The sequence below is a fragment of the Centrocercus urophasianus genome, unplaced genomic scaffold (assembly GCF_019232065.1).
Source record: "Centrocercus urophasianus isolate 14NV4802_14NV808 unplaced genomic scaffold, USGS_Curo_1.0 seq_28, whole genome shotgun sequence".
In the NCBI taxonomy this organism is placed as follows: Eukaryota; Metazoa; Chordata; class Aves; order Galliformes; family Phasianidae; genus Centrocercus; species Centrocercus urophasianus.
Genome location: NW_024884844.1, coordinates 14,196,243 through 14,213,820, shown reverse-complemented (window position 1 = coordinate 14,213,820; position 17,578 = coordinate 14,196,243). Strand labels below are relative to the sequence as shown.

At 49.7% G+C, this 17,578-nt stretch overlaps 2 protein-coding genes across 2 annotated transcripts in view; one reads left to right on the top strand and one right to left on the bottom strand.

Annotated features, from left to right (window-relative positions):
* Nucleotides 1–10,848, top strand: part of CCDC148 (coiled-coil domain containing 148) — a 38,308-nt gene extending 27,460 nt beyond the window's left edge. The window contains exons 11-15 of the mRNA XM_042827297.1: nucleotides 637–755; nucleotides 4,668–4,785; nucleotides 5,867–6,007; nucleotides 7,613–8,873; nucleotides 9,679–10,848. Of these exons, the coding sequence (XP_042683231.1) occupies nucleotides 637–755; nucleotides 4,668–4,785; nucleotides 5,867–6,007; nucleotides 7,613–7,759 (525 nt within the window). The 3' untranslated portion in view covers nucleotides 7,760–8,873; nucleotides 9,679–10,848. The remainder of the gene's footprint in view (nucleotides 1–636; nucleotides 756–4,667; nucleotides 4,786–5,866; nucleotides 6,008–7,612; nucleotides 8,874–9,678) is intronic.
* A 490-nt stretch (nucleotides 10,849–11,338) lies between these two features.
* On the bottom strand, nucleotides 11,339–17,251 carry UPP2 (uridine phosphorylase 2). Its single transcript, XM_042827432.1, has 7 exons — nucleotides 17,142–17,251; nucleotides 16,507–16,624; nucleotides 15,795–15,953; nucleotides 14,799–14,913; nucleotides 14,098–14,307; nucleotides 12,614–12,760; nucleotides 11,339–12,231 (listed from the first exon to the last, which is right to left on the bottom strand). The coding sequence occupies exons 1-7, from the start codon at nucleotides 17,165–17,167 to the stop codon at nucleotides 12,059–12,061; spliced, it is 948 nt and encodes a 315-aa protein (XP_042683366.1). The 5' UTR covers nucleotides 17,168–17,251; the 3' UTR covers nucleotides 11,339–12,058.
* Nucleotides 17,252–17,578: the final 327 nt, after the last annotated feature.

The window sequence follows — 17,578 nt, the reverse complement described above, 5'->3', positions numbered from 1 at the left end:
TGATTTGAGGCACATCAGGGCATGTCATTATCTCTGTGTCCCAACTTGTCTTTTTCTTCTGGTACCTGCAAGTCCACTGGGAAGAAAAGGTAGAAATGAAGGAGTGGCTGACAAAGAGAAACTGCAAGTGTTACCACTTGTAGATCTGTCATGTCACCCCAGCTCTGCGTGGCTTGAGCAGAGGGCTCAGTGTAATGCAGAAAAGAAAACAGGCAGTATGTCATGGAAAGGGTGTGGAATCTGGCTTGTATTACTACATGTTGGTACTATTGTGTGTTACCAACAGGTAGAGGCAGGCCAGGCCAGCTGTGCTTCGTGATGACAGGAGCCACGAGGTCAGGAAGAACAGGAGATCAAGGGCAGCAGCTTGTTGGGGTTTCCATGTGACAACTGACTGGAGGGCTGTGGTGCCAGTATGCATAATGTTACTTCCCACAGCCAAATTAAGGTGCCATGACTGTCCCATCACCTTATGTGGGTTTAACTGCTTTATGTTATGAATGTAATCAAAGACTCATGGCACACACAGTACATTTGGGCTCGTACACAGATTCCTGTCTACAGGTGTCTGAACTCTTCTTGGAAATTAGGCTTATGGACGGTCGTTGGTTTGTTCACTGTTTGTTCAACTTCTAGGTTAAAAAATACTTGGCTGAGAAACAGCTGAAGTGGCAAGAACAGGAAGAAAAAGAGCTCCAACGTTTGGAGGAATTAAGGAAATTAATGGCTAAACAAGCAATTAAAGACAGAGAACGGTAAGATACATGACATGTGAATATACTGTCAGTAGGGACTTTTTACAACAGAATTTGTTTTGTTCTCCCTACCTCTCACCTTAAAACAAAATCAAGTGCTTTTTTTGTTCCTGTTTGCTGGTTTCCCCACTTGACACGTGAAGGTTGCATCATGGCTGTATTCTGAACACAATTTATTTCTTCTTTTAAATTAATTCAAATCAGTCACAGCATCAGAGCCATGTAAGCAATGAACAGCTGCAAACAAAGAAGGGCACACACATGAAGTCCAGCTCCCTTCATGCTTGCTGAGCTCCATGTTGTGGACGGGTAGCTGAACCTTCTGTGCTATTTTCCATATTGATCAGGTGTGTTTTTGTTTGAAGGCAGCAAGGGGAGCACACGAAGCATCTGCAGCCTTAAAGACACTTATCATCCTTTCAGAGAACCTTAAATTGTGTCCCTGAATTTTGAGATAATCAAATAATTACTCAGTGTTGAGTATTCAGACCTAGTTTTAGTAAAAGCTGTTGCTCTTGCTCTGCATGAAGAGCTCTCAGTTGTTGACACAGCAAATGGTACTGCACTGGATCAAGTATTTCCATGGAACTCTTTGCTTTCTTCTTCTCAAGCAAACTGCATTTAGGATTTTAACCAATGCCAGTGAGAAAATCTTGGTGGTGATTTCTGTATGTGGGAACCAGGATGCTTCTAAGGGTGGAACTGAAATACAAACGATGTATGTTGCAGCGCATTCCTGGTAGCTGCTATTTGCTTGTTTGATGAATGGGCTGAGCCTGTCTGTGTTTCAACCTGTGCCAAGTCTTCTCTGCGGAATGTGGTCTCTAATGACCTGCTGAAGGAAGGAGGACCATTAAAAAGCCATTGTATGCAGTCTGGTTGTAACTGCTCTCGAATGAAAAGTTTGCCTTTTTTACATGAAATGACTCGCCAGGTGAGCAGACTGGAAATGGAATTAAAATAGGGATGAAGTTCAGTTGACTTTTAAAGACTGAAATTTATCGTAGTCATTCATGGTGAAACACTGCTTCCATCTGACTTTGCTACGGTGCCTCTCTGACAGCTGAGTTTAGGTTTATGCTGGGAGTACTCCTACACCGTGCCTCAAACGTTCCTGGCACTGGTTTTAGCCAAGAGCAGAGGAAATACAGGGCTTGAATTACTGAGTTTTCAGCAGAACAGAATAGGAGAAAATGACTTTTCTTTAAACCTGTACACTGCAGTGTGCCAGGCAGTTGGGGAGCGTTCTTTTCTTATGGTAATAAACGCTGCGGGATAAAATATAAGGAAATGGCACAGTTCATTGAGGAATGCAGGGAGGAAACAATCATACCTTCAGGCTATTATGAATCAAACGTCAGCAAATGCTCAGCATTATGTTTCCCTGAATCGGCATACTGTACAAAATAAAACAGTTTGAAGGAAAATGCTTGCTCTTTGCGGAGATTAATAATGCTCTGTGCTTTTCATCTCCGAAGCCTTCACAAATATTAATCAAATAGGGGCAGAGAGGTGTTTCTGTTACTAGGAGCTGTAGTGCTACTGGCACGGCGTCAGGCACGTGTTGTACTGAAGGCAGGGTGCTGGTGTAGTGATTTCACAGTGAAGAACTGCAGTCCTACAGCAACTCATTGTATCCTCACATGCTTGCCTGTCCCAGAACACAACACGTCTTTAAGTCTTTGCAGAGCTGATTGTAAAAGATGGATCAGAGCAGCACAGCAATTGTGACCTGATATGTCCTCAGGCTCTTTTGGGAAAGGGGAAGGTTTGGTGTGAGCCAGCTGGCTGTTCCAAGGAGGAGATACAGCCTGGGCAGACACAGAGCATTTCTAATGGATGCAATCAGATACCAAAAAATGTTCTGCCCCTATCCAGAATTGTTTCTATGTTTAATTTCAAATTAAGCAATTGGGCTTATAAAATAATGATTGAATATAAATATATGTCCCAGACTTGCTGCTGTGTTCAGGTCACACTGGGTAAGCATGAAATGCTGGATAACCAGGGCTGTGACCAAACTGAAGGAGTAAAGGCCCCAAAACAAGATGCTGGGAGCACTGCCTGTCTGCGTGTGGCCCACTGAAAGCAGAGATTTAAATATGAATGAGGTGTTTATTGAACTGACACAGGGAATAAGGTAGGTTCTGATACATGCAAAAATGCTACCTGTGTTATAAACCTTCCCCTCCCCTCCCAATTCCAACTATATCTGTCCCAATAAGCTGTAGTACATTTTTTCCTATTGAACATTTATGAGGTGTTGTGTTGAAGCGGAGTTTTAGTGAAATTCTGCTTGTCCAAAGTTACATAAGTGTGCCCACAATACTTCAAGGCAGTTTTACTGAGCCTGAGCAGCTCAGCTTGTTTTTCAGCTGGAGATTTATTAAAATCAGTACTTAGAGTGGTACTTAGAATCAAGATTGAGTATTGAAATATCTTAATTTTTAGCTTTGTGTAAAATCAATTTTACTTAATTTCATACAGCAACAAAACTCTGGGTCCCTTCGCTGCCCTACTCTGCCTGTTGGCTGCCTTGCTATTCATTTCCAGTCACTGGCAACTTCACTCTGGGTAAAACATTTGCGTTTGATTTTATCAAAGCTTCACACCCCGATGTGAATCAGAATTCCTGCAGCAAAACGTGTGAGCTTAGACCTGAATGTGTGCCCTCAGTTTTAGAAGTTCCCAAGCGGTTGAATTTTGTATCTGATAATTAGAACTCGTAGCACTCGGCTCAAGCAGAGTGAAGGATTTTTTATGTAAAATAATTTTGTCACTTTCAAAGAGTATTTCTGCTTTTTATTAAATATTCTGCATATGAAAAACTGATTAAATTTTCTCCCAGGGAAAAAAAAATGACCTGTAAAGATTTCCATTGCGAGCGTTGATTCTATAAAGCGTTTGGATGTGGTGCTGAGGGCCACGATTTAGCAGAAGGCTGTTAGAGTTAGGGCAGTATGGTTGGGTTGTGGATGGACTTGATGACCTTTAATGTCTTTTCCAACCTGAGCAATTCTATGATTCTATTCTATTCCATACAGTGATGTGGAAAGCCTTTCCAGGGCATCCATGAGCTGCTTTGTACTGCTCTCTTAGCACCAACATATTTGTCCCAGTAGTTGTTATTGGGCTGTGGCTGCAGTGCTCTTTTGGAGCCACCAGCACAACTACGCATTCAGTTCCAGTACGTGCAGTGCACAGCATGTGTGCTCCTTGGAGCTAACGAAACGTTGAGAGCAATGACAACAGCTCTGCTGCCTTGAAGCAGCCCTTATTTCTGTGCTTCCCTGAAGGCAAACCGTGGCAACAGCAGCTTGTGTGAAGGGCTGCCAGTGATGCACCACAGAACATCCTGCAGCTTCGTGAGAAACAGACTTTGGCAGCGGGCTGAGAAGCAGAATGAAGCATGGTGGTATGGTGGCCGTGGTATCTCAAGGGCTGTAAACACCTGCTGCAGGAAGCTGACCAGTGAAGGCAGTGCCGTAGGTGAAGATTCGGGACCTATCTGTGCTGAGCTCCATTTGTTCCTTCGGAGAAAGTTTTTAATTCATGAGTTTTCTTGCTTCTTGGAAGGGATTTGTTTCTTTAAATGAGAAGGGCTATAGGGAACAGTTGTGCTGCCATACACAGATGTCAGAGAACATTTCTTCTTGGCAAAGAAAATGGAAAAAAGTGAGTAATGGTGCTATAAAGTTTAAAGCTTGCTAGAGAAGAGCTAGGGTTGTAGAAATGAAGTCTGAAAGGTTAACCAACTTATAAAAAATATATAAAGGGAATGGCATTCTTTGTGTTTGTCAGGAATTTTGATGGTGGGCATAAGAGAGCATCAGGCTAGTTTTCAATTGGAAAGTAACAACTTTAAAGTGAAACTTGACCAGTTTTCCTGTTTGTATGCATGCTGTTTTACAGGGTGGAGTTCAGACAAGGGCTGCTAGAAAAGAGGATCCTGGAGAAAAAGGAGGAGGCCCTTCGAGAAGCCTGTGCAGCAGAAGAGAAAGAGAAATGCCTGGAAGCACTTCGACAAAAGGTGCTTCTATTTCTTACGTGTGGTATTTTCAGATGCAGTAGAGACAGAGCACATGCTGACATACTACATGGAAGGTAAAACAAAATGTTACACCACAAGCAAATAAATGAAGGAGCTAAAATGCACTCCGGGTCTGATATTAGTGTTGATTCTGTCGTGCTATAAATCTTACATGCTTTGTAACTGACAGGAAGAATATTAAGAAGTTAAAGTGCACTGAGATGTCCAGAAATATGGACGGGGCTAAACTGAGCCTGCTGGCTGCTTTGGTTATGGGCTGTGAACATCAGATCTCGTGTCAATCTGTGCTAGAGCTGCAGATGCTGACACTGCTGTAGTACCACCCCTGAGGTCTCCTTTGCACCCAGGGCCACACACTGCCCTTGTAGCACAGAGCAGTGGTGCATGTCCTCAGGAGGGGCTGTCCTCTGGTAGCCTGGAGTTCAACATAGGCTTGTTTCCCCACAGCATTTTTGAGCTAGCATCATGAGCTCTCTCTTCATAGAAATGCCATTTGGCTTTCAGGTTTATTTCAGTTTGTAAGGACTGGCACTGGCATTCCCAGTGTGCAGGTGCTCTGTGTGCAGCCTGCCAGTATAGCAGGCAGTTCTCCAGGCTGTGGCAGCCCTGCACTTACCAGTCATGCACAGTGCTATATGAAGTCTAGGCAATTAAATTGTCTCTATTGGGAAGCTGGAAAAAATCTCCCTGAGTTTCACTGCATCAAAGTGGTTTTCAGTGTTTGGTTTGAGGCAGTTTTCCTGCATTGACACCTTGCATCTTCCCCTCTGTTCTGTGTTACAGCACTTGGAGGTTGCTGGCAGGGCCTGGCTGGGAGCTGTGCTGCTGGCAGCATTCAGAGAGCACAGGGCTGTGCTGGCGGTGGGACCTGGTCCTGTGCCCCTGGGGGGATGCACAGGCTCTGGGCTCAACTTTCTGGCTTTACAGCCCTTACGTATGGAGGCAGGTTGGTTTAAGGTTCTAAACCATGTCAGCGATGGTGCTCTCAAGGGCCGTGTGTTACTGATACCACCGTGTCCCTACACAGCCTGTAACGCTTGTTTTCGTTTGTGTGCTTTAGGTTTCCATCGTAGCAAAACCAGACCCAGCAAGAGTGGTGGCTGATACTGCAGCATCTAAAGCTCGGATGGGCGTTGGGTCCACAGAAGAGTTTGTTCTTCAGAAGCCGCTGTTTCAGTTGCAAACATACAGTGAAGAGCAGGTAATAGCCTGTCCTTATACTGCATGCTTTATTGTATGCCACCGTACTGTGAGAGCAACAGGTGGTAACGGGTGTGTAGCTGAAATAGTAACACTAATGGCAGAACACAGAACACAATGTACGTGAAACTGAAATCCTTAGGAGCAATGGGTGGAGCCAGCTGTGTGCCCAGGAGTCTGCAGTGCTGCAGCACACAGCAGCATGCACACACACACACACACACACACACACACAGGGGCTGTGCTGCTGTCCCTGAGCCACATCTCCCACCAGTGGGGAGGATGCGGAGCTGGGTGCCGACTGCTTGCTGAGTGCTTTGCTATTGCTCCATTTCTGAACTCACCCCGTTCATGCTTTTACACGCTCACTTTAAAAAGTGCCTCCTATTCACCTGCTCCTGTAGGTGTTGTGCTAAGTGTCTGACGTGAAATGGAAGTCCTCCTCACTGCGTTGGCTAAAGGAGAAACCAGTCGGGGGTAAGCAGTGAGGTGGTTTTCAGGTTGCCTGCTCTGCTGAGGACAGTGCTAGCTCTATTTCAACTGAAGTTAAGCAACACAGGGAGAGATGTTCTGTTTTTTTTTTTACTACTCTCCATCTGTCAGTGTATGCATTCGGAACTGAGAAGCCCTAAAATGTCTTAAAAAGGGAAGTGCTGGGCAAGCATAGTAATAGACATCATTACATTTCAGCTTATTCAACGCTAAAATAAAGCTTTTATGCCACAGAACTACATAATAGCATTCTTCTTTCTGTCAGTATCATTTCCAAATTCCAGAATGGGAATGATTTCGAATGCAAGGCTCTTTGTTTGGCTAAGAAAATTTACCCAAATCCAATGGATGTTGTGAGGTTTGGAAAAGCCTGGCTTGAGCGTGCTCTGAAGAGGTGTGTGTGAGGTTGATTCGTGGGTTCTCAGAACGTGCTGCCCACTTCAGCTGGTCGTGGGCACTGCTCTGCTCCTGCCAACACCCAGCACCCAGCCAAGGGAGCTGAAAGAGGCCGTGCATTTTGTCAGATAACCTCATGTCAAATCTTAGCGTTAATTTCCCTGGGCCTTACTTGCTGTTACAGATATGGAAGTGGTACTGCCATGCAGTCACTAAGCAGTGCAATGAAAAAAAATCATAAGTGCATTCGAAGTGCTAATATCCCATAGGGAAAAAGGCAAAAAAACCCAGGAAGAATTAAAAGTTTTGTCCTGAAAGCAGGGTTGCATTCATGGAGAACATCAGAGAAGTCAGAATCCTTTTCCTGAGCAGGCTGAGTTCACTCAGTTTCTCATCTGCACTTTGAACTGAGCCACAATGAGGACTGAAAACCAGAGCTCTTTGTTTACACAGATTGTGATCATTAGTACTTAAAAAGAATGATATCAAACTATGTGTAGTGAGTTATTCACCAGTGAACTTCTTCGCTTCCAAAGGCTCTGTTTGTGACCAAGACATTTTTAATCACCTTCTGAACCCTTCTGTTTCAAACATATATAGCATATAATGTATGTGTCTATATGTGCATTCACAAATAGCCTTTCAGTTTATCTTTACTTGCAGTGCAAGTGAGGAAAGTAGGGCTGTGTTTCATCATTGCTGTGGTTTATTTTAACAGATCATTTCTGACCCCAGGCTTCGTGTCGAGTTAGCTCTTCGAGAAGCTGGACTTCATAAAACACTTTATGCAAAAGAGATTTTGCCAAAAATTCCTCCACTGAAGCTTCCAAGAAGAGACATGGAATCTACAGTGTTTAAGATGTAGAGCACTTTGTGTGTCAAGAGCAGAGAAGCTTCAGAGGTGTCATCTGGGCCGTAACAGTAGACCTTTCAATAAATTCTCACTGGCCGTGTCATGGAGCTGCTGGGTTGTCACTGTGTGCAATCATTCAAGGAAAGGATGTGCCTTTCCTTGCAGCGTTCGGTGCAACATCTGAGCCCTGCCTGGGTGCAGGCTTTGAGGAGCTCTGCTGGGCTGCTCTTCAACTCCCCATGCTGCAGGATTCCCCATATTTCTTCCCAGCAGGAGATCAGCAGTGATGGGAAAGACCTCTGCCAACTCTGCTGGTCAATTTGAGTAGCATGGTTTGGAATTCTGGTTTTTAATTCAGACCCCAAAGGCTTTGCAGTGAGTTGGATTGTATTGTGGTGCACAAATGCATCCCACGTGGCTTTCATTCCAGGTTGCCTGTGAATTTGATTCTTTTAATTATAAGATCTTTCTGCTATTCCTTGATGACGATCAGAAGGAACTTAACCTTTGTCTATATTTAGAAACCAGTTTGCTGCGTCGTACTTACTGGAAACCAGTCATGCAAGCAATTTCGTATTGGCAGTGTTTCAGAATGAATTATACATTATAAACACCATTTCAGATCTGGGATTCTTATTTTGGAGTGGACTCCACTGCGTGCGATCCTCTTCAATTAAAGTAAATTGATGTCATTTCATTTCGTAACTGATTGCATTTTCAAGCCTCACATAAGATGGCTGTAAAATGTATTCTGTATGTAAACAAGTTACAGCAAGGAGCTTAACCCAGAGTTCCTAAGGACAATAAATGTCAGAAAGATCTGAACATCCGTATTTGCATATCTAGTTAACTAGAGGAACTTAATTAGCCTAATATTGTGATGCTTTACAGGCGTTAATGGGACACACATCCTCAAGGCCCTGTGAAGCAGTGATTCCTTGTTGCCCAAAGGAGGATCTGCGGGTGAAGATGTTGGAGGCCCTGCCAGCAGAACCTGTCTGCAGAGCTGTGCTGGCTGCTGCCCTCCTCAGCAGGCTGTTCTTCCTGTTGACTGGTTCAGCAGCTCTGCACTGAGCGCCTTGCAGTCTGACAGGCGATGTTCCATTCTTCACACCTTGCACTGAAGGTAATGCTGACAACATGTAGCAGTGCATCCTGACCTCAGGAGGGGGGTTGGTGCCCAGGGAGGGAGGTTTGCTCTGGTGTGGGTGGGTGAGGCTGTGAAAACAGAAGCAGAGAACTGAGGAAGGGATCACAAAGCCAGGGGAGGGCGGGTGCTGCAGGCTGCAGCAATGGGCAGCTTTAAATCGAAGCAAAGTAATCTGAGTACTGAAGTGAATCTGAGTTATTTTGCTTGGGGTAGAAACGCTGCAGAGACTGCTTGCTCAAGAGCAGCGGAAGCTGAATATCCTCTGCATTTTGTCTCATTGCAACTCAGTGCATATCTGTGCATTTTAATTTGGTGTCTTGTTCGAGGTAACTCAGTATTTTTAACACATGCTTGGGCAGCTTGTTGGTTGCTCCAGCAGAGGAGGCCAGCACTGCTTTGCTTCTCTTCTGGAGACCAGATTGGCTCCAGGGAACAATCCTCCCGATGGCTTCCCAAGAACAGAAGGTCTCATTCTTAAGGCAGTGGTTTTTTTTCTCTCCTTTAAAGGCAGATCCAGAAGACAATCTCAGTGGTGCAAAATCTTGTGAAACTGTAATTGTCTCTAGTAAGTAACTAGTGAGATGCTTATGGAGAAACAACGTTTACATGAAGCAGAAAATCATTTTTGAAAAAAGGGGCTCTGTTTTATAAGCAGTATCGTGGATGCTGTCACATGTGCTGCTTTACAGAGAATGGGCTCTGTAGTGTCATCTGAAATCTGGGAAGAACCCTCTAACTCCAGTGTGGTGTTAGAAAGAGGCATTCCTTTATTGCTCACCAGGTGCACCGGGCCAGGTGACGAGCAGTTTGATCTTCTGGAGTTCAGGTTCTACTCTGAAACAGTTCAGACGTCCCTATGCAGCACACTGGCATACAGATTCATTCTCTGTCAAGGACTCATTAATACATGCTAATGCACCTTTGGCCATGCTCGGTGATATCTGGGGTGGCCAAGTGCCCACCTGCTTCTTCCCTATTTTCCACCATCAGCTTCGTCACTGAGACCTTCCAATCACTTTCAGCTGCTGGATATTCTGAGGCCTGAGAACAACATCTTTATGAAAATGAAGTCACTCCACTTTAAGATGTACAACTCAGCTGTCAGTTTTGGTCATCAGAAGTGGCTCAAGTGTTAACTGGTGCCTGAAAGTCAAGTATGCCACAGCTGCAGGATGAGTCGGTGCAGTACCAACTGCTGCAGAAACACAATGCTTGTGCCAGCTTATGTGCACATAAGCTTATGTGTGCTTTTGGGTTTGTATTTATAGAAGAGCAATGTGAGTGGCTGCAGTGCTGGCTCTGATCCCTGGGAAGCGGGCGGCTGTGCTGGATGGTTTGCATTCTGAAAGGAGCTCCCAGAGACGGAGGTGCTGAGCCCTATAAGCCATTAACTGACTGATGCGAAACCCTGGGAGGGTGTCAGAATGTGCAACAGAGTAAACATTTCCCAATGTAATCGTTAAGTTAGAAGCGGAATGATTGAAGAGTCTTAACTGCACCACATTGTAGAAAATAAAGAAGTGGCTGTCTCCTGCAGAGCAAATGATCAGGGCTGTAGCTGTGTCAGCTGCAGCAAAGCAAACCCCTACCAAATTGGGCAGAATGTTAAACATCGTGTTGCTTTTCCTGGAGTAGTTTTCACTAAGAGCTCACCTACCTTACGGTTAGTACACGAGGTTCTTGAAGTGGACGTTGGACTTTGCAGAGCTGAGCTTGAACTGCAGGTTAAATTGCATGTCAGTAACGGGTGACTGAAGGACACTAGCTCAAGTCCTGCTCTTCCTTAGCCTTCAGATCAGTATTTGTGCCTGAAAACTGAAGTCCAGGAAGGCAAACTCAGAACCAGGCTCCTTCTCTGAAACAAGTGGAGTTTGTGTGCTCCCAGTGCTGACCCGGCGTGATGGCAGTCAGAGTGCTGCTGGGAGGCTGCGATGCTGCAGGGAGCTCTGCAGCAGAGGGTGAGGGTGAGGTGGTGGGGGGACCAGGGTGAGTGGGGCCCAAGTGGGCCATCAGAGGGGGCCATGCACTGGGAGGAAATGGGGTAAAGGTTTGAAGTTGAGGGCAGATTGAGGTTGGATGTCAGGGGGAAGTTCTTTGCTATGAGAGCAGTGAGGTGCTGGAACAGCTGCCCAGAGAGGTTGTGGATGCCCTGTCCATTCCTGGAGGTGTTCAAGGCCAGGTTGGATGGGGCCCTGGGCAGCCTGGGCTGCTCTGAAATGTGGAGGTTGGTGGCCCTGTGGGTGGCAGGGGAGATTGGAGATTCCTGATCCTTGAGGTCCCTTCCAACCCAACCATTCTGTGATTCTGTGATTCAGGTGTCACTGAATCAGGTCGTGGGGTGAGACCGAGTACTGCACAAATGGCCCCTTGGAGAATGCTGATAAGTGTCCTCAGACTGAAATGTTTTGTGCTTTTAATAATATTAGAGATACCATCTTGAGTTTCTGTAATATGCAATACTTTTATTTATCTGAACTCTTGAATCCTGTAAGTCACTGTTCTAAAAACACTAAGATTTATTTGCAAGCAACCTTGTAAGTGACCCTTCAAAACTGGAAGCGGTGTCAGCGGTGAATTGGCTGTGCTATGTGTAACCCCGGTGCAATGCCTTCCACCTCACCCACGAGCAGTTTGACCTTCTTACAGCATGGAGCAGTGCTCACAGATCCTGCCTGCATCCCTGTCGGTTGGTGGCAGAGATGCTCCCTGCCCACTGGGTGCCTGGGCTGGGCTCTGGCCCCACAGAGCTCATCAGGCCACGAGTCCGAGAGCCCTACTGACTGCAGCGAGGAGCAGCAGCCCTCACAGAGCAATGAGCTGTGTGTGCCATTTGCTCAGCTATCAGCACTGCGCCAGGAGCAACGTGTTCCCCTGATGAGGGGCACGGGGCAAGGGCACCCTGCAGGACAGTCCTTCCATCCACAGGGCAGGAGCCAGAGGGGCACACTCTTATTTCCTGAGCAGCACTGATGCAGTTCCGGCAGTTTGAGATCCACTGCACCAGCACAGCAGTGTTTGCAGTTACACCTCCCCTGCTCGCAGGCAGCAGTGCCTCTGCAGCTCTGGGGACGCGCGGCCCCCCGGTCTGTCTTTCCTGCTCTCCAGGTCCATTTGCCCGTGGTGCGGGTTGGTCTCCCGGTGGCGTGGGGATGGCAGTGCCCTCAGTCGCTGGAAGGCCGCGTGTTCCCTGCAGCAGCATGCAGCCCCAGGCGTCTCCGGATGAAGGCCGCCACCAGGCGCTGCGGCCGCTGCTGGTATTCCTGCAGCACCTCGTGGGACGCCCGGATCTGGTCCCCCTCCAGCCGGTCCAGGAGCGTTACGCAGACCACAGCAGCTGCAAGAAGGCCCAAGTGCTGCGTTGCAAGGGCGGCTGAATGCCCCCGGGCTGCGCTGGGAGCTGCTGGGGGCTGCCTGAGGTGGGGCATCACAAGGTGTGGGGTGGGCGTGAGGCTGGTGAGCTGGGACATGGCTGCATCGCTGCAGCTGAGGGTGCACCCAGGCCACGAGAGGGGTGAGGCGGTACTTCCTGCTCTATCCAACAGGTACTTGGGCCTTTTGAAACAAGCTTATTATTTTATTGAGCCGTGGCATTTGTTTCAGTGTGCTTTTTCTAATGGAAATTGCTAGGAATGCATTTTGGCCTTCACATCAGCTCATAACACACCAAAGCCCCAGGCCCTGCAGGGAGGAGCAGGGCAGCCCAGGGCAGCACTCACCTCTCAGCCCACACAGCCCACACAGCGCGGCAAACGCCGTCGACTCCATTTCAATGTTTCTCACACCAGCATCATGAGCTCGCTTTAAGTACTCCAACTTTTTTTCATTGGAAAAAGAGCACAGAGCTCCATCTAATCTCCCTTGACCTTGAAAGGAAACAGAACCGTCACGGCTTGCCCTTGCAGGCAGCAGGCTCAGTGACCCAGGCTGTCTGCAGTGCCAATGTTTTGGCTGGAGCTGACCGAGTTTTCTTTTGCACAGTTACCTCACTCATGTCCCAGTTAACCTGAACTCCAGGCCAGCATACTATGTCTCTGTATAGAAGAAAAAAATCAGTGTAGGTTTACGCTGTATAAAGGAAGACCCGGCTGCCGAGCAGGAGGCATCTGGCACTGTGCTGGGGCAAATGAAAGGTCGCAGCCTCTCCGAGGCCTGTGATGTACATCAGGTGGAGGTGTGCCAGGTTAAATTCAAACAACTCCAAGTCACTGTGGGAGAGGCATAGCAAGTTGTGCAGAAAATCAGGGAGAGAAAAGCCCCTTTAACTTAGGTTTAGTTCTTTTAGGGACTGACTCTGGCAGCAGGCAGTGGGAGCTGTTTGCAGGTGGCATTACCAGCTTCAGAGGCACTGCTCCCCGTGCTGCTCCCTGTGAGCCTTCATCAGCCCTACGGGTCCCCAAGGACCTGCTGCACACGGTGCCCCCTGGGCCTCTTCTCCCCACACCTGCCCTGCAGCCAGCGCCCCGCACCTTGTGCAGCCTCCTGCAGTGTGCAGTCTCACTCCTTGGGGTGAGCAGAACCTGTGGCATCTTGTTGCTGTTCCTACTGTTAATCCCCTTAATGAATTTCTATTTAAATAAAATGTGGCCTTGAGGAACACACAGATGGTTGCATTCACAAGCAGAGGTCTACAGATAGTTTTCAGTCGATTAATTCTTCATTTATTACATTTCATCTACTCTGTAATCAGCACTTTGTTCTGAAAAGGAAACAGTTCCAGAGTAACCGAAGCTTGTTTGCCCAAACGTCACACGCTTCCTGACATGGCTATTATGAACTTACAGTCCTGTCCTGAGCAGCAGAGCACGGCTTGTCCGCAGGGATGGGCTATGGACCAGGGCTGCTCCTCTACAGCCCGAAGCCATCGGCCCCCCACTGCTGGGAGTCCCTATGCACCCACACTGCCATGACACAGCTGGGCCGGGCAGCAGCTGCCAGAGGGCTCTCCCTTTGCTCCACCACCACCTACAGCAGTGCCAGCCATACGGGTGACACTACAAATGTAACGAGGTGCCAGGTGCACACACGTCCTATCAGTAGAGGAACTCATGGCCTGGCTAAGTGCTGGGATTTGTAATGCATGTTCTGAAGGTGCACACTGCTCTGAACTGACCCTGACGCACTGCTGGGACAGCTGCAACCCGTAGGACTGGCTGCACAGATAGCTCTGCCCATGGGGAAGGGCAGCCAAAGCACGTCTTACCTTCATAGAAGTCATAGGTGCACATGGTGTGCCCGACGAGCGTGGGGAAGTCAGGAATGGCCTTACTGCAGGCCAGCAGCTCCTCCACAAGGCCCCCATCCAGGTCAGTGCCCCGCACCACCACGTCACCCAGCACCACCTGCTCGAACCGCGGCTGGAAGCAGGCGTCCACCGCCCTGTCTGTGATCACCACGGAGCCCGCCTGCACCCCTGGGAAAGCAGAGGCTGAGGCTAAGCCTGAGCCCCCGTTGCTGGTGATCTGCTGCAAGGCTTCAGCACCACAAATACCTGCAGGTATCTGTGCGATGGGTTTTTAGTGAGTGAAGCAGATGTGAGGGAATAATTGGAATTTGTGTGGTGGCACAGATGTATCAGTAAAGTGCACAGAATCAGCACATGATGAATGACTGGGAGCATGCTGAGTGACGGCACTTTAATTGCTGATGGATGCAGAGCCATGCCCTGGCACCAGGCCGTGCAGGTGTGAGCAGCACCGCTGCCCCAGCAGGCATAACAAAAACATGCTCTGCTAAGCTGGTCACCAGGATTGTGCTGGATTTAAACCCAGAATAAAGTATCATGTTATCTGACACATGGGGGCCTGACGAAATGCAAAAGCTCATAGTGACATGACTAATTGCTGGGAAAAAAATTGCTAATAGCCTTTTGCCTGGAAAGAAAGAAGTCATGGGACAGCTCACCTAAGCCTCCAGAAGTACCAATGCGTATAATGGTGACATCTCGGCATTTGGCATGGTGCAGCAGTTTGATCAGCTCATGAAGCATGATGGACACAGAAGGGATCCCCATTCCATGCTATTGAGAGAAGAAAGAGTCATTCTGTAGGTGCTGGATGGGTGACGGCAGTGAGCTCAGCTCAGCATCACACCCTCTTCCCACTGTAGAGGCCAGCAGGCATTATCAGGGAGCTTTGTTCCTGCAGCCTGCCCAGGCAGAGCTCCCAGCCCCTCCTGCCCTCAATGCTGTGTTGTGGCCCCAACGCCGCCACTTGGGGCTGGCGGAGCTCCTGCAAAACTCGTGCCCCCCTGGTGACCCTTGTCCTGTTCCTATGCCTCCCATCTCAGTTCTTTGCACCACTGTAGGCACCCACCTGCTCTTGGCTTGGCTTTTAGAAGTACGAGATGCTCAGGAGCATAGCCTTTTTTCCTATGATAAAGGCCTCCACTTTTTTTCTTTTAGCCAAGGCAGCGAGCAGCAGGGGTCCAAGGAACACCTGCAGGGCTGATCCCCAGGACATCAGACTGATTCCCTCAGCCAGGTTGGACTTGGCTTTGTCAGAGGAATCAGATGGGATCCCTGCCATGAAAGCAGCCCCAGGCCCAGGCACCCTGCAGGCCAGCCCAGCACCCAGCACTGTCCTCAGGGAGTAACCACTAGCAGAGGAGGTTCTGACCAAGCAACTCATGTCAGGGGAATACCTTCAGCCACACTTCACAGTTTGTGCAGGGTGGGAAGGGTTTTTACCAGGAACTGTCACACTGCTCATCTCACGAGCAAAATTCCTGCACACTCATTTTGAATACCATGTTTTTTAAATAGCGAACACAACTGAGCTGAGAGCCCGTGCTGGAATGAATAGCAGGGACGGGTCGGTGGTTGGACTTGATCCAACCTAATTTACTCTGCAAGAAGCTGAGAGCAGAGGACGGGGCAGGGCTGCACGGCGCTGCACTCACGCTGATGGACAGCAGCGGTCCCACGCGGTACATGGCGTAGCGGTCCGACCCCGCGCAGATGTCGACCAGGTCCTCCCCGTCGCCCTCCAGCCCCAGCTCCTTGTGCATGAACTGCGCAAATGCCCTCATCCTGTTCGGGCTGCCGCCAACGCAGACGAACTGGGTGTAAAACGCAGATGTGTTGGCAGCGTCGGCTACAACAGGTACCGCGATTCAGCCTGCAGCGCGGCGGGGTCCGCAACGGGATGCTGCCTCCCCGGAGCAGCGCAGGGCACTGCACTGGAGCCGGCAGGCCTGGGCCGGGGCAGCCGAGCCGCCGAACCTGGTTGGGTATCGCTTCCAGGGCAAGAAAATCTGCAATAACTCCACTGCTGTACATTCAGCAAATGTAAGCTGCCGGTACGCCTAGTGACAGCAGAGCCAAGCCAGATATTAGCTTGTTGTCTAATTTATTCTATCAGCAGCATCAACTGCAATTAGAGAGCGCTGCTGATGGCACAGAGGCCACGGAGGTGGGGAGAAAAGGGACACGTTTTCACAGCATTCGTGCTAAAACAGTGCTGCCCAAATGCTGGAGTGGACCGACCCTCAGCTGCAGAGCAGCTGCTCTCCGGCAGGAGCACACACCGCCGGGGGGCCGCACTAAGGGACGGCAGCACGGTGCGACGAGAAAAAGGGCAAGCCGCCGCCCGGTTCGGCCCCTGCCGGTTACCTTTACGTCCCCAAACATTGCCGGCAGGTCGTGCGTCTTCGTTCCTAAGTCCAAATGATACAGCACGTCCTCATCCATCGCCTCCAGATGCGGGTTTTTGACGTGGACGAATCCACCGCTGCGGGGAGACGGGGTGAAGGTGGGTGAGCGGGGCAGCGGGAGGGCGGGCGGCCCGGGATGAGGCGAGGCGGCAATGAGGGGCAGCCGCCCTCCTGCCAAGCCCTGCTGCCACACGGGGGTCCTCTACGTTACAGCTCTCGATGCCGGTAACCCCTTCCGTGTCTTTCGTCTTTGGCAGACGGGATTTCTCAGTATTTGTCGTCAGTTCGTCAGTGGCGGCCCCAGCTCCTCCTTTGGAGGAACTCTGCCAGAAGCGCCCGGCAGGTAACACGCTGTGCCATATCACACGGAACGGCTTTTTAACGGAATTGTATATTCGCGTGCCCAGCAACGCAAGCACTGAGAATCGGGACTGTGCGGGCGCCGGGAGGTCGGCTCGCCCTGCCTGTCCCCGTGCTTTAATAAACGTAAAGCAACAACCAACGGAGATTGATTTCGTAAATCGGGCTTAAACAAACCCAGAGAACGTTTTTCCCGTCCCAGTCACAGCAGCTCAGAACCCGCCCGGGACTCACCCCGAGTAACGCGTCGTTTCGGTCATGACGGCTCCGCCGAAGGCGACCCAAAGCGGGAGCAGCGGCCACAGTGCCCGCAGCGGCTCCGTCCGCGGGCTGCCGGGGCCGGGAAGAGCCCCGCAGCGCTCCGCACGGCTTAAATGCCCCGCTCGGCGCGTTGCTCAACACCCGCGGCGCACTCCCCTCCCGCCTCCCCCCCAGTCCCCCGCGGGGCCGTTCCTCCTCCTCCGCCGCCCGTTGGCCGCGGAAGCCGCTCCGCGTCGCCGGGAGCAGCGGATTGGCCGCCGTCGCGGGCTGTGCCGCCGCCGCCCCGGGCACGCCCGCCGCGTGTCCGCTCGCCCTTTGCTCGCCGCCGGCGGCCGCCGCGTGGCCGACACATGTGCGGAGCGGAGCGGGGCGGCTCTGCGGGGCGGCTCCACGTGACGGGATCGCGCCCC